This window comes from Eretmochelys imbricata, chromosome 3 (genome assembly GCF_965152235.1).
Source record: "Eretmochelys imbricata isolate rEreImb1 chromosome 3, rEreImb1.hap1, whole genome shotgun sequence".
Classification (NCBI taxonomy): domain Eukaryota; kingdom Metazoa; phylum Chordata; order Testudines; family Cheloniidae; genus Eretmochelys; species Eretmochelys imbricata.
In genome coordinates, this window is record NC_135574.1 from 129,993,682 (window position 1) to 130,010,958 (window position 17,277).

General features: G+C 43.3%; 1 protein-coding gene across 3 annotated transcripts in view; it reads right to left on the reverse strand.

Moving 5' to 3' along the window:
* CAPN9 (calpain 9) overlaps positions 1-15,936 on the reverse strand; it is a 48,487-nt gene extending 32,551 nt beyond the window's left edge. For 2 of the 3 annotated variants that reach the window (XM_077811829.1, XM_077811828.1), the window contains exons 1-3: positions 15,724-15,936; positions 3,046-3,115; positions 540-658 (exon numbers count right to left, since the gene is read on the reverse strand). In XM_077811829.1, coding sequence (XP_077667955.1) covers positions 540-658; positions 3,046-3,115; positions 15,724-15,936 — 402 coding nt within the window. The remainder of the gene's footprint in view (positions 1-539; positions 659-3,045; positions 3,116-15,723) is intronic. The other variant, XM_077811830.1, reaches the window with a different exon arrangement.
* Positions 15,937-17,277: the final 1,341 nt, after the last annotated feature.

The following is a 17,277-nucleotide window of genomic DNA, read 5'->3' on the forward strand; positions in this document are numbered from 1 at the left end:
CAGACATCATTCAGAGGTCAGACTAGATCAGTGGTTCTCAACTAGGGATCTGGGCCCCCCTAGGGGCTGTGAGCAGGTTTCAGGGGGTCCACCAAGCAGGGCCAGCATTAGACTCGCTGGGGGCCAGGGCAGAAAGCTAAAGCTCGATTGCATGGGGCTGAAGCCCAGGGGCTCTGAGCCCCACCACTCAGGGCTGGGGCTGAAGCTGAAGCCTAAGAAATGTAGCTTTGCAGGGCCCCCTATGGGTGGGGCCTCGGGTAATTGCCCTGCTTGCTACCCCCTAATGCCAGCCCTGGCTTTTATAGGCAGAAAAACAATTGTTGCGACACAGGTGTGCTGTGGGGTTTTTATATCATGTTGGGGGGGGGCCTTTAAAAGAAAAAGATTGAGAACCTCTGGACTAGATGATTTAATGGTCTCTTCTTGCCTTAAACACTATGAAATCCAATTCTACAGTAAACAGACAACCCTGCCACTAAATGGACCAATGCATTTAGCTACCCAGCCCCTAGAAGTGTTTGCATTTTATGCTGTTTTACCTGAAAGTGAAATATTCCAGCATAACCCGGTCCAAAATTTTGATCTTGAGGTACAACTCTGGCTAATGTTTTTTCATTCAGTGTAAGAGAAGCTATAGCTGCCAATAGCCAGCAGTCACCTGCCAATTGAAAAGACCAATACACAGATCACCAATAATATATCGTGAACATATACACAATCTACAGGACAAAGATACTGCAGCAGCCTTGTCTCAAACGGTATGGGTAAGATTCTGACATCAGTTACGTTGGTGTAACTGAAGTCAATGGAATTATTCTGGATTTATGCCACTGTAATAAAGATCACAGTCCTGCCCTACATGTACTACAAGTTCTGCATTTAATTATGTATTAAGAGTTCTCATTGGGTGGAGTAAACTCACATTGATTTCATTTATTTGTATCTTATTTCCTGTGCAATGTGAGATGCTACACAAACCAGCCATAACTGACTATGAACACAACTACTGTCAGCTGTTTTCCTCCATGCAGTGGGCTAAGTTTGCTCTTATTTACTATTTCATTGTAAATCCAGATGAATTCCACTGAAGTCCGTTCTTATTTGGGTTACACTGATGTTACTGTAAAGCAGACTTTAGCTCATTATAGTGAAAGTTCACAAAGTCTGGGAAGTACTTTTTGCCATTGGGGGAAAAAAAGGTGTGATGGGGCTTCATTTGCTGACTCTACATGTGACATTTCACATGACTTCCTATTATAAGCTGGGAGTATGATGGCTGGTTGCCCACCACCCAGCAACACATCAATATCCTGTTTAACTTAAAACTTCAGGAGAAGACTGGCTGGCTACCTGGCACCAACCAGGCAAGATGCCACATGGAACCATTCAATTCTCAGCTTCCTTGGAAGTCTTATAGCATCTGAGCCAAGACCTGATCTCACTAAAATAAAGAACAAAGTTTCTATTGGCCTCAACAGGACCAGACTTTGACCTTTTTTGTGTGTTTTTCTTCCTCAAGATGAAGGCAAGAACTTGGCTTTGTGTTAGAGACTCACAGGAAGGGAAACTGCTTACGAATGAAACAGAACAAAAATGAGTCATGTGAACTTTTTCCAAACCAGCAGGTCTGCTGCAAGCTCTGTGTTGTTTGCACAGAGTGAAGGGAGTAATGAGTGTCTCACAGGAGGCGGGAACTGCACAAAGGTCTGAAAAATCCCTATAAGCCATTTTGGAAGAGCATTAGGAAACCATCCAACTTGCAATGTACACCTTATGGAAATGTCCTGTGGAATTCCGCTGGGATTAAATGAATAAGTTTCTATGGAAATGTAATAGGACTGCACAGAAATTACTCTAAAACCTATAGAATTCAATAGAAAATTATAAACCTTCTTTGGAGAGACAAGGTGGGTGAAGTAATATCTTTGATTTATTCACCCACCTTGTCTCTGACCAACACAGCTACAACACCACTGCAAACTTTCTTTATGTTTTTTGGATGATCTTATAGTGTTGTATAGCAAAAATATAATTCTCTGAAATTCTGTACCATTCTATAGCTGTGACACTTTTTGAGTGTAGTGCAATTCAATCCAAAGCACCCATTGTTTAGAGTGGGGTGAGCGAGAAGCTAAAACGAATTTAGAAGTTAGTCACATAACACCATGTGCCTGTACTAATGACCTTCATCTTTTTAAAATGAATTTTTGTATTCTTATTTGCTCTTTCTCTTTCTCTTTTTTTTTTCACTTTCCAGATTTTATCTTGCAGGACCAAGTAGATATGTCATGGCACTACTACCCAGTCAAGTTGTATCAGTGCATAATATTGCATCATCATGTCAAACACAACATTGGCATCAGCCTGTGGTGTTGCATTGATATGGTGGCACACAACATCAGTATGTGTCTGTGCAGTGCCCTGCCATGAGGATAGCTTCATCGTGATTTTAAGACTGCCCCAAAAGTATTTGACACTCTAAATTGCTGTAGATGCTATTATGCGCTTACAGGACGCAATCCTGGGACTCGCCTGTGAATTTCATGACGGATGGCAGCTGGCAGCACTAACTTCTCCCTAGCTTTTCACAGCTCTCTCTCTTTAATTTGGAGGGAAGAAAGTGAGCGAGCGCCTCCATAGCAACCAATACTTTATCGAGGCATCCAGAAATGGGTATGGGGTTAGAATGAGAACACGTGACTTCTGAGTTTCACTTCTTCCACCAATTTAGGGAACAAGAGACTGGAGAGGCAGTTTTGCCTACTGGATAGAGCACTTGACTGGGCTCTAGACACAGCTCTGCTGCTAGGTGACCTTGGGAAAATCACTTCCCTACTCTGTGGCTCAGTTTCCCCACCTGTAGAATGGGGGTATTGATACTAAACTCCTTTGTGAAGGACTTTGAGATCCACTGATCAGAAGTGCTACATAAGAGCTAGGAATTACTATTTGATAATAACCATCCTCCCCCACCCCCTTCTAGAATCTTCTGCACCACAGCACTTGGATAAGTGTGGAATAATTCTGTAAAGGGAAAACACTCACCAAGATCCCCTTGACAAATGTCAGTTCTTGTGGCTCCTCCAGTTATAAACTGTGGGTCTTTAACAATTTCCTGAGAGAGTAAGAGAGAAAAAAATCATTTAAAATATGCCTGGAAAAATATAGCATCATTTAGGGGATGAACCTGTCACCAATATGCTACATGCATTACTGCAAGCCTTGAGGAACTGGCTACCACACAATAGTACAGACACTGTGATACACTGTGTTGAGCCTTTGTTGCTAATTATTGCATGTCACAATGAAACGATCATTTGTTCTCATTTTTTCTAATTAACGTCATGCTGATGAAAGGTACTGGATTGACAACCTTGAGAGAGCGAAGTCCTGTGTTCACTTGCAGAGCATTTATAGCATAGGCAGTGGTTAGCAACCACAACATCTTCCCTTAAAGAGAAAAAGGCTGATCCCAACCTTTGTTTGCCTTACCAAGTATTGTCAGTTTTAAGTGGGAGCTGGAGCAAGTGTGACACTCCACACCCTTGAACGTCCAAAGGTTGAGAGGGGCTGAGCCGATAAGACACTTGTAGAAAGGAAAGCAATGTTGACTGGCATTTCTTTGATTATTTTAAGTTCAATTAAAAATTTCACAGATGTTCTGCATTGGATAGAAAATTAGGTTTGTAAAACAATGAGTCTGTCAGGGATTTCCCCCCTTGAAATCTAACTTAAAGTTGTCACTTCAAGAAAAAGCAATCACTTTTGCCGCTGGTTCTCTACTGCACTTGTGGCTCGTTGAATGGAGCCGTTGGAGTATGATGGGTAAGGCTGCAATTTAGTCACAGAGGTCACGGAAGTCACAGAATCCGTGACTTCCAAAGACCTCCGTCACTTCAGCCAGTGCAGGCTAGGAGCTGCAAGGTCCCCTGCCGCCTGTGGCAGCAGGGAGCTGTGGGGTACCCCCATAGTTCCCAGCCACCACGGGTGGCAGGGAGGAGCACCGCACCGCCCCATCGCCACCGCTCCTGGCCACCATGGGTGGCAGGGGGAATCCGCCACTCCCCCCTGTCACAGGCGGCAAGAGGGACCCATGGGTGGCAGGAGAGATCCGGCTTCCGGCAGCACGGGGGGATCCCTGCTGCTCCCACCCACCATGGGTGGCAAAAGGGACCCGCAGAGCTCCCAGCTGTGGCGGGCAGCAGGGAGGATCCCCAGAGCTCTTGGCCACCACGGAGGCAGGGGAGACCCCCCGCTGCTTGGAACCACCAGTGGAGGGGGAACTTGGAGCTCCCACCCCCCGCAGCTGCCCAGGCTACCCATTTTGTCATGGTTATTTTTAGTGAAAATCAGGGAGAGGTCACAGGCTTCTGTGAATTTTTCCTTATTGCCCATGACCTGGCCATGACTTTTATTAAAAATATTCATGACAGAATCTTAGCCTTAATGATGGGCCCCTATTGATCTTTGTCCTTGAAGTACCCCTTTTATCGAAATATCTTAGGTACTTCTATGGCTCTCTGACTATAGTGCCTCAGTCTTTGATGTAGTTATCTTTGCAATACCTCTGTGAGCTAGGGAACTACTCTTATCCCTGTTTTACAGATGGAAAACTGAGGCATAGAGAAGTTTGCCCAAGATCGCACAGGAAGTCTGTGGTGAGCACTGACTGAACCCACTCCTTTAAAATGGCAGGCGAGTGCCCTACCCCTGGATCATCTTTCTTTCAATGGATAGGCCTCCCTCTCCTTTTCTACCCTCACAGACTCCCTGGCACACCTAAGAGATCTCCCCGCAGTTCCACCTTTGTGCTGGAATACATGTAGCTACAAATACCTTCTCTTGTCTCCCTCAAGAATGAAGACAGATGCTAGTCCCCATCTGTGAATGGAACCAGCCAGTATTCATTCAGGACAACCAGAAAGCAATCACCTCAATATTCTATAACAATGGGATCTACTATAGTGACAAAGAGAAACTTTTTTAATATAAAGGACACACAGAAAATATGATAGTATAAACATCTAGCTTGCCATCCAGAGCAATAAAGATAAGCTGGCAGAATTGATTGTTACAGAATGAAGGCCTGATCCAAAGCCCATTGAAGCCAATGGAAACCCTCTCATTGCCTTCACTGGGCTTTGGATCAGGCCCTAGGGAAAGAAAAGAAATAACATGAACAAAATGTTCTCTCATACATTTTGCGACCTATCTCCGTTTCTCTCTAGAAAGCCACCCTGCCTCTCATGACTACCTAGGGAATACTGTGTGTCATCAGGAGGGCTGCAGATGCACACCACCTTGATGTACCTAAGTCAGTAGTCAAGTTATACCTGCACAATCCCACAGAAATCACAATGGGTCAGGGGTGCTGGAACAATTTGTATAGTGGGGATGCTGAGAGCCACTGTAAACCCTGAATATGATGGAAACCACTTCAAGCCAGGGGTGCGGTAGCCCCCCCAGCACCTATGCTAGGGGTCCAAATCTGTACAATGCTAAGCTCCTAAAAGTTAATTGGATAGTGGGGGTGTAAGTGAGAGCATAATTCAGCCCTCTATCTCTATGCAGTAGCAGTTTCAATACCATAAGAATAAACACCTTTCAGTGACACCATGTCATCTTCTGAGGCATTTCAACACAATGGCAAATGAAACTCAATGTCAATCCATGCAAAGTAATGCACACTGGAGGGGATAATGTAAACCACTAAAACACTTCACAGCATTCTAAATTAACTGGATCAACTCAGGAAAGGGACATGGGCATAAGTATGGCTAGCTCAATTAAGACCTCTCTGCTCAATATGCAGCTGTGGTAAAAAAGCAGCAAAGATGTTACGTCGCATAAGGAGTGGCGTGCGAATAGTATGGAGAATATTAGAATGCAGTTATATAAATCAATGGGGTTCAGAGAAGGGCAATGAGAATGATCCTAGGCCTGGAAATAGTCTCTTGTGAAGAGGGATTGATAAGATTGGGACTGTTTACCTTAGAAAGGAGATGAATAAGTGGGGACATGATAAAAATATACAATAATCATCAATGGTCTAGGCAAGGTAGATTGGGAGCTCTGTTCTCCTACCACATAACACAAGAACAAGGGGCAATCAATTAAATGAATAGGTGGGAACTTCAAAACTGATTAAAAGGATATTTTTTCACATAATGTGTAATTAAACTGTGGAACTCATCCTAGGTGCTGGAACTAAGGGTACACCCTCACCCTCTGGCTTGAAGTGGTTTCCATCATATATAGGGTTTACAGTTTGGTTCAATGGCTTTCAGCACCCCCACTATACAAATTGTTCCAGCACCCCTGGAATTCATTAAACTTGAAGTTTTTGATGCCAGGAACTTATGAAATCATTGGACATTTATATGGATCTCAAGAATGTCTAGCGTTAATATAATTAATGACAATACAAAATTGTGGCAGGGATATTAAATCCCATGTTTCAGGATTTAAGCCAATATCTAATTACTAGAGATTGGGATGAGATGCGCCTAGTGCAGGGATGTTATACTTTCCTCTGAAGCATATGGCACTGGTCACCATCAGACACAGGATATTGGACTAGATGGACCTTGTCTGAGGCAGTATGGCAATTCCTCTGTTCTTAGGGAAAGAAAATAATTCTGAAGCACTGGGGAATGCAGCTTCTGCATGATTTATACCTACTGTGGCCATTAAATATCACCCAACTGTCCTGTTTCTATTCCAGGCTGAACACTATGGGATAAATTCATCCTATGACTGTGCCAGCTTCCACTCAGACACAGGGTCCCTGAGATGGAAAATCCACCAAGTGATGATATGGTGATACACAGTAGCCGTCTGTAATTTCCTTCCACCAGGGGGCCCTAGAGGAGACTAGCACAGTCCAAAAAGTGGCTGGTGCTGGTTCAGGAGGAGACAGGGTCCAAGTGCATTGATTCAGCACCTCACAGCAGTAGTTGGTAGTGGAGCAGCTTCTGTGGATCTCTGGAAGAATTTTAAGCTGCTTCCACCCAAAGGACAGTCCAATGGAAAAGAGGCAGCCACCTCTGATTAAATATTCCCCTGGTTGCACCAGCAAGAGTGATTCTTGCTCAGTGAATTCTGGTTCACGTTGTACCAGAATTCGGTTGTTTGTTGCCTGATGAAACCTTTTCTGAGGCAAATGGTCACAGGGGATCAGACCCTAAGCACTGTACATAACCCTACCCTGGGATGTTGTACATGCCTTTGACACATACCTAAGTTGTCTGCTTTATCTTACGTTTTGGCAACATTTGTATAGCTTGTCATGCCAATAAAGTCTCATGGAATTCAACTGAACAAAATGGTTAAGTCCTGTGCATCCAGTTAGTCAATCTGTCCTAAAATCCTGTTGCAGAACTGGTTGTATAAGTGATAGAACAGTTTCAAGGCTCTCTCCTCTGTGGCACATAGTAGGAGTGCCCAGTTAGGTCTCAGGTCTCTAGCTGTCACCTATCTCTGGGCAGGGACCCTTGTCCCATGCCATGTGACTGGAGGTTTTAAGACTGCTCAGCCTCTTGCCTTGCCATGCGATGTCCCCAGCCACCCAGTCTGCCTAATGGCCAGTGCTTGTGCTTTTTTCTTTCTTTCCGAGGGCTATGAACAGTGTATTGCCAGCAGTAACAAGTTACTGCACTGCCCTTTCTAAGCAAGCACAATAATTGAAAAGATTCCAGAGAAAACATAATGAACAACAAAAGAACCGAGACATGCTAAAAGCTAACCAGAGATCCACCCATCAGTCTTAGGGGCCCTGGTAGGCCAAAGTCCTTCCAACCCAGGAGCCCCCTTGGACAGAAGGTCCTGTCCATTTGCTGGATCAGAAAGCAGGCCCTCAGTCAGTAGAAACCCAGCCTCGTTATAGCAAAAGCCCTTTTTTTATTTGGTGGTCTCTGGAAAACCCAGTTTCAACCAGTATCTGCAACCCCTCCACCCCCACACTGGGAGTGGTATATCTCTGGAGGTGTTTACAACCTATATGGTTACTTAATCGCCCCTCAACTGTTTTTGGTTCTTGGAGGAGCTGTGATTAGCCTGCCCCCTGGAGTTGCATAGGATCCCTGGCCAATAGTGATCCATAAACTGAATACGGTATGGTCCCTAAAGATATTGCATACAATTGCAATATCTGTCACAAGTGGGGCCACACTATTTCAGTTAAGCACACTATTTCAGTTAAGCCGCTTTATTGATGCCTTTGCAGAAGGAGGAAGTTCAATAGAAAAACAATAACAGGGGAACAAATGCAATCCTTCAAACACAGCAGTTCCCTAGAAGGAAAATGAGTTGGTTTGTATTTATTTTAGTGTATTTAATAGTCGTAATTCTGTAGTGTCAAAAGATTCTGATTCCTTCATAGCTAACCAAGGCCCAAGTCCAGGTCCAGGTCCGGGCAATGAAATCTGGCAATATCCCAAAATTAGTAAGTTAAACAGCCTGCAGTTTTAGACTTTCAGGGCACACTATAAAGTGAATCTGTTTTGCCAGGCTTTTGTACATGGGGCAGATGGCTGGGGATTAAAACGCTCAGCAAGGGTGGGGTATTATTTACAGTGTGTGATTATTTTGTTATGTTGGGGTGGGGAATAGGGATAAATTGCTGAAGTTGTATATGTATTATACTGTGTACATTTTTGGTTCTAGGCACCTAGGAAGTGGGAGAGATGCTTTAAAAAAATATCTACACATCTAAATAAGTTTAAAAATACACCAACACATAAAGGTGCATGTTCAGAGCAATTTATAGCAGCAGCTATATGTAAAGATCATATGTAGTGTACCTGACTCCACACAGGATAAAACACGGACAATCTCCACAGGAAAATAAAGGTCAGCGGCACCGTTTGGTTTTCTCATGCCTATTGAATAAGCTTTATAGCAACTCATGTTTTTAAAAAGTGGGTATTTGTCAAAGTGGGTAGTCAACATCACATAAAACCCTATAACGTGGCAAGCCCTTCACTTTGCTATCTACATGAGCCAGTTTGCTACGCCCAGACCTGCTGCCATGAAATATTGCCAAGTTCTGGAGTTACCCCCTTTGCAGATAATCCCCGCTGCATACGGCAGCATCCCTGTGAATCCATTTGAATGCTGACTTGTTAAAGACCTAGTAGTGGACCTGGCAAACGGGGTAGCCCTGGAGGTGCATTTTGACCAAAGTTCCCAATTCAGGAGGCAGCAGCCAAGTGATTAAAAAAGCAACCCACCCTCTCAATGATCAGACTGCATGTCCCAACCCATGCTGAGTGCCCCACCTGCAATGTGCTGAGCATATTGCAGCCAGTTCTCTGTTCCATCCTGGTCTCTTTATGCTAGTTTGGTGGCAAAGGGAGGGTAGAATTGGCCTCAAGAATAAGGGTTTTGCTGAGTGGCATAAAGCCAGAGAAAATGGCTCTGTGCCAGATCCCCCTTGCAGCACCGTGATAGAGTGTGCTGGGGTTATGGCTGGGGGAAGGGTTCAGATTATCCCTGTTCTGCAGCTATTTCCATCTGAGGAATAGCCCCAAGAGACTTGATACTGGCTGAGTACAAGCTAGAGCAACCATGAGACTGCTCTAATTTACACAGGGTGCCCAGGTAAGAATACAGTGAGGCACAAAGGTGGTTTAAAGCCACCTTCCCCCCAGGCCCTGTTTCTGCAGTGAACAGAGCAGCGATCTGGTCCTTTAGATATCACTGAAAACTGAGGGAGCTTAGTCTCACTTGGAAAGCATTCAACACCTTTCAGCCTTTATGGAGCATAATACTGCATCTTTGTAACGAAAAGGCTCAATCCTGCTCCTATTGAAGTAAACACAAACATGCCAAAAGAGCACAGTCTTACAGAGGAGGAGAAGAAAGACATTAACATCTGCACAGCAGGTAAAAATGAGAAACGTCCATGGGCGATTAAAGTCATTAGCCCGAGCTGCAAGTCACACATTAAATCAGCATAATTTATGCTCATGTAGGGATGAGGATGGCACCTTTAGAGTGTTTCCTGGATTCAAAGGAAGTGGCAGAGGGCAAGTGACCTGCCCACATTCCTTCAAGCCAAATGCCTTCCATAAAGAAGCAGTAGTGAGTTTGATGTGTCACAGTTACAGAAAACACTGGCAAGTCAAACCAGAACTTGTCATGACCTGACCCACCTGCTTGTTAAATACACCCTGACATGCGACCTGTAACTAAATGATTTAAAAAAAAAAAAAACATTCATAGTCCTAACAACATTACCGTGGAGGAAAAAGTGAGGGGGATTTTTATTTTAATAATAGGCATTGTATTAGAATTGCTGCTTAAAGGGAACTTAAGTATGCTGCTTAAGTATGAAGCGATTAAGAAACTCACATTTTAAGAGAGAGATGATTAACTCAATCTGTCCCCAAACGCCCTAAAACTTTGTGTACCTCCCTCAATAACCTTTACTCCCTATGTATCGGGTGCACAGATCTACCGCCGTACTCTTTCTGTGCACAACCTCCCGAGGCCAGGACATTGGTAACCAACACCATCTAGTTCTGGATGATAGCATGGTATTGAGGTATCCCAGCTCATTTTTACAAATGATATTTCATATCCTACTTGTATAAAATACCCTTCCCACCAGACTAAATGACTTGTCGTAGTAATGAGATAAGGAGCCTTTCAAGTCCAGGCCACTAGTGGGAATCTGTCTTAGATTAATAGTAACCAAACTATATTACTGTCTGATAATTGTTTGGTAGCCTCTGTAAAATGAGTTGGTGGTCACAGGGCAGCTCCTAGAGAACTATCTCTGTATCATAATTAGCACCCTTGTGGCCATTCTCGTGAGAGACGTAGACCTCAATTCTCCTTTTGCTTACCACAGTGTAAATCGGGGGTAATGTTCCTGAATGTCCCTTACGACAATGTAACCCAGAGTAGAATCAGGTCCCAAGGAATGAATGGGCATGAAATCTGAACCATGGGTGGCCCTTGTCTGCTTTAACAGATTTCAGTTTCCAGGGCTACCAAGCCTACACCTTTCAGGAGCACTAAATTTTAAAATCACTTCTCCTTGTGATTTTGCATAGCAGTCTCCACACTTTGGGAATGTGACTTTACAGGTGCTCTTGTTCTGCTTATATACAGCCCTACCATATTACATTGTTAGAATTGTGAGTGTGTTGTTACTACGCAGTATCCAGGAGTCACCTTGAAGGAAGGCCCTGATCCCTGTCATTTTAATCCAGTACGAATGGTGATGCAAGGGCTAGGCGAGAGGCGAGTTGCAGTGGTTCAAAGTAGTGGTAGCTGCATTTACAAAGGGGAGATGGGAGGTCATAAGGAGCCCAACTCAACCCCCAAAGTGGGAGGTATTGGGTGAAACAGGGACAATGACCAGGGCAGGCAGGCAATCCACTGATGGAATGACTTTCAGAGATTCCCATCAGCAGAGTTTGCGCAACCCCCCCCGTCCTCCACAGAGGGGAATTCCACTGTTGGGTGCAATAGTATTCCATGATACAGGAAGGAGAATGTCACAGCTGTCCATGGCAAATTTGCTGATTTGGCTATATGCCTGACTGCATATTCAATAATTATTGAACAAAAGGCTATTTACAAACTAAACATGGAATGCAGTTTCAAGACACACCTTCATGTTTCTTACTAATGGAATGCAGATACAGGTGCATGGCAATGCCTTACTATGTAATATGATTTCATTCCAACACCAACACTCCTCCAAAATCTGGGAATTGACATTATATTACACTACAGAATATGATACATACCTGGGGAAACTGACTGGAATAGCTGTTGTGGAATGGATTGTTCCGCAATAACTATTCAGGTCACTTTTCCCCATGTAGACATTCCCTAAGTAGATGTAGCTTACATACCAAAGAGATGAAAGAAGGTGATACTCACAGTAGTCCAAACACTACTTTAATTTATAGTTTCTTCTGGCTCAAGAGAGGGTAAATTACAATAACTTGGTCTCACTTCCATATTGAGAGTGTGTGTGTAAGCCGGTCTGAGAGAGTCTGAACTGGTGTAAAGAAATCTCACTTTCATGATCTTACATTTCACCTCTGCCCCCAAACTGACTGCAACATTCAGCTCCAGTTCTGGAGGTTGGTGGGGGTTGTTCAGATCAGGAGAGTTTTGGTTCAAGTCCATTTCTAGACCGCAAATTCATTTGCATTGGCAAGCGATGGGGAAAAAATTCTTTAGTTTTTTTCATTCCGTAATTTAAATGCCTGTGACATTCCCAGGCACTGACTATTACAGAACATGTGATATTTATGCTGGGCTAGCCACTAACAATCTAAATAATACATCAGGGTATAGAGAAAAGAGAGGTGGATCATGCCAAGAGGAAAATAATGAGGAAGGGGTCACATGTTCTCCAACATTAATAAAAAAGTATCTGTTGGAAGATATAGTTTTAAAGGTTTTCTTTTCCAATAAGAAAGAGAAAGCAGGACAGTATTGCTAAACAGCTTTTATTATTTTACAGCATTTGGGATTTGGTATATAGGTCCATATCCTCAGCCTTTGTAAATCAGCAGGGCTCCATTGACTTCAGTGAGGTTATGCGAATGTACACCAGTTGGCCTATACTGTGTGTACACACACACACACACACACACCTTTGACAAATTAGAAAGTCCTTCTTATACTGAATAAAGGAGATAAAGCTATTTTTGGGTGCAAATCTGAGAGCTGGCAATGCAGTTACTCCATTTATTTTAATATTCTTTACACAAACTACTATATAGAGGGTTTATTATCTGACTTCTAATAATATTTGAGGTTTTTTTAAATTCCACAGATGATTATTTCTTCAAGTTTTAAAAATGCCAGGTCAATTTGGCAGATGAGAGAGACAGCATTAGTCAGTCTCCCTTACACAAACAGAGAGAGACAAGATGGGTGTGGGAATATCTTTTATTGGACCAACTTTTACGTTGGTCCAATAAAATATATTATTACCTCACCCACCTTGTCTCTCTAATATCCTGGGACCAACACAGCTACAATTACACTGCATACACAAAACTCCGTGACACTTAGCCTCCGTTATTCCCACTTACTGATATGAAAGGGAGACTAAACTGGCTTGATTTACATGCTGAAGAGCCAGAAGAAGGTGAAACTCAAAGTAGGGTATGGGCTGCTGTAACTTATACCTTCTTATCTCCTCCTGTTAGCTGCTTTTCTTGCTACTCTGCTCACACGCACACACAGCAGAAATCACAGCCTAAAGGCACATCCCATGTCAAGTCACTTATTTGGCTTGAAATTCTTCCAAATTCAGCTTGCAAAAACTAGTGACAGCTGGAAGAGACGCTGAAGACAGACCACTCTCCATTGCTCCAAATAATGACTTGGAACAATTATGATACTAATGGACCCCTGGTAGAAAAAAAACATTATTGACTACTTGATAGTCACTGTGTGTTTCAGAGGGAAAGGTAAACAGGACTTTTGCAAATATTTGCAGTTGGTACCAGATACAGTATGTAAGAATCACAGAACCACATCATTTCACTATGACCACACCTTCAAATTTATAGCTTATCTTCAGAATATATGTTCCACAATTGGATGTAGTCAATGGACTTTATGCCATCTCACACCTAGCACCTGCAGGAAGCCACCCTGTCCCTGGGACAGCAGTAGAGACAGCACCTGGGCGACCTCAGTCCCATGTGGGTTAGGCAGCCTGGGGAGTAGGACCTGATGTGAGAAGTATCTGTAGCAATTCCATAGTTAAGTTTGAATTTTTCCCTTAAAGCGGGGATTCAGCCTCTTTGTTATGTATGAAAACTAGAGAGCATCCTTCCCATAATTACAGCACATACACTTTGGATACAAAATGAATTTTCTGAGACTTTACCAGGAAATCTGTTAATTAGTTTAGGAACTATAATTAACTAAGAATGGATCTTTTGAGAAATATAGCACCCGCTGGCAGACCCTTGCTTTGCCCTTAAAATCTCAGTAACAGAGTAACACAGGCTCTTTAATTAAAACTCACTAAAATCTTGTGCAAAGGCTACACTTGACTATTTCTTTTATCAGTGATAATTTCCCTCCATTTTTCTTCCTAGCTGAAAGACAGAAGTCTTAACTCTGCACTGCAGTGACGCCATGCCACACCTGTATGATTAGGATCAAAGCATTTTATGGTCTGTGGCCGCAGCTTGGATTAAAATCAATTTTTAAAGACAAGTTTGTTTTTATTTTTCCATTCTCTTCCCCCTTCAAGGTGTCATTACTGGGCTGAGTTAAAGTTCCTGTTGAAGGAGAAACTTTCAGTTGTGAAGTATGGCAGGAAAAGATGAGCATTAATCCTTAACAAATATTTCAAATGTAACCTGTGCACCAGATTTCAGCCAGTTTTTACTGACTGAAAAGTGTATGGCAGACAGGGCACAGCTAAGGTTGCTTGAGTGGCCCATCTGCATTTCCAGACCTTAACATGTTTGAATTTCTTTTAAATTTAACCTTAACTGTGGATTTCCTAGTTTTAGAACAGAAAGAAAAGGAGGACTTTTTGCAGATACAGACTAACACGGCTGCTACTCTGAAACCTAGTTTATAACAGTAGGTTTTGGGATCATTATAATGTACCCGGAATGTCTTTTACTCTGAATGATTCATATGTACTCTCAACCTGAGCTCTATCCTAACATAGTGTTTGTCTAGGAATAATGCTAGGCAGCAGGCTTGTTGGAGGTAGTCTATATGGACCACTACTCAGCATGCTACTATACAGACTACAGAAGGGGGCACCAAAGAACAAAACTAACTAAATGCAAAATTCTCAAGTGGATAAGTCAGGTTTTCTGACAGGGTAGAGGTGATGAGAAGGGGTTACAGGAGTTATGGTTTGATATGGAATTTTTAAATGTCATTTAAAAAAATGTTTCAAAACCACCACATTGTACACATTGTTTGTGCATGGTATGATCTGATTACGGTTTCCATCATTTTTCTTCTGCCCCTTCAATCGTTGGCTACACATTTATGCAGCTGGTCTTACATTAGGCCCGATTCTGCAAAGATTAAGGCAGGTGCTTAACTTTAAACATGTGAGTAGCACCACTGAATTCAACAACATTCAATCTGCTGTGGATACGAACTACCACAGCCCTTACCGAGGATGGAAAATATGGCCCTTACAAATTGACTAAAAATCATGGACTCAGTTCACTTTGGATTACACAGGCACAAACCAGGAATAATTCTGTTGAATACAATGGAGTTACACTGCTGTAAAAACCACCAGAGGAGGGTCAGACCAAAAATAAGTAAGACATACAGCATGCACATGTATATTGCTTATATGTAAAGCTACAAGAGATCTAATTTACACCTGTATTTATCTATCCATCTATACGTGTACTTCTATCTCTCTCCACACACAGACCATGTCAAAATTCTCTCTCTTATTCCACATGAGCAGATCCTGATTCATACTGAAATTCTTTGGGGCAGAGACTATGGGTGAAATCTATGAGACTATGGCCCCACTGAGAGAAAAGGCAGAACTCCCATTGCCTTCGACAGGGCCAGGATTTCACCCCTTGTGTCTATAAAGCTCCATATACACGTATGGCGCTCTGCCCCTCTTATGTTCCTTTTTGTTTTGGTTTATCATTAAGAAGTCCAGTGTCATCTGACTCTTGGCAGGAGAGATGGAGATATGACGCATAGCAAACGTGAGAACAACCTCATACTCACCCCAGGCCTTTTCCATACAAAGGGGATGGGGGGCTTCTCACTGTAGAAGAGAGAGGAGATATTGGCTGGGAAGTCGCAGTCCTCAAATAGGGTCCCCTTCTGCTGGCAGTGGCACTTCAGCTCCTCATATGTCTGGCCAGAGGAGTGTGTGGCATGAGCACTCTGAGGTAGAGGGGGAGACCGCGGTCTCGAGTCCCGGTATGTGTAAGGCATTGTTCTGCTCCACGGGCAGTAGCAAAAGCTCCAGTGATCACAGAGATAAACGGGAGGTGGAGGATCAAGGGAAGGGGGGAGAGAAAAATGCCAGAAAGCAAACAGAAGAGAAAAGAAACAAGATGCTCTCTACAAGAAAGAATTAAAAGAGCCTGTGTGCTGCGGGGAAGTGAAAAATGTGCCCAAGCACCTCCTCTTTTGCACCTGTTTGAATGACAGGGAGACCTCCCTGTCCACCTGAAACAACAATAGAAAGGAACGCCCTGAGAGCAAACAGAAAAACCCTGTTTGGCCTTTTTAGGAGTTCCAGCTGCTTGGCATGCGCCCTCTGGTATACTATCTCAGGAACCACAAACAGGAGTTAAGAGAGAACTCTATTTCGTTCATGTGACGTGAACCTGCTGCACCCAGGAAGAGACAGCGAGAATGTGAACACCCTCAAACCAACCCTTTCTTACTCTAATGATATGGCCAGGGTGTGGAACTATTTTCTGAATAACTTTGAGAAACGCCACTGTGCATGAAAATCTCTCACAACTCCTGATAGAAAGTTACCTAATTATGGGCTCTCACCAGTTAGGTTCCTTTCACCACTCCCTATCCCTGATCAAAGGTCACGTGAGATAACCTCCGCAAGGAGGCCGCCAATGCCCCAATCCTCCTTCATATAACAGCAGAACCAGAAGGAACTCCAGAGCTTCTTCACAGACTAAGTGGCACAAGGGGGTCTCCTTCCTGCTATGTACTCCATGGGACAGGACAAGGATGGGAACTGCCCATAGGCCCAGGAATCTTCAGCATTGAGTATGATATCAAAATGAGGGAAAGTTATGTTGAAGGAGGGAGGGATGATGAGGGGTGTGGGTGGAATGCTCACAGGATGAATTGCCCAGGATGTTATGTGGAGTGCAGACACAGCATGGCTGGGTGGTGCGGGAAGGTATGTGTGTGGGGTTTGAATGGTGAGGGAAGGGGGCACTTTGCCCTGAAAGGGGATTTTAGTGGGTTGTGGGGAGGGAGATTTGTATACACTGTAGACCATGTTTTGGAGCAAGATGTGTATATAACAGCTACCTAATTAAGCAAACCTATTTTTGTGGCCCATGTCTATCCATCCTTCTATTTCATGAACTTTTGTTTGTAGCTTTCACAGCATGTCCATTAGATTGTAAAATCTTCATGCTAGAGAGTGTGTCCATCTATCTGATCTGCAAAGTGCCTAGCACAGTACGAGTGCTGTGAAGAAATAAAAGTAAAAAATACTATTTCAAAGCCAAAGTTGGAATGGACATTCTTCCAGGCCTGTAAAGGTTGAAGATGCAGACTACTTGACAAAAAATA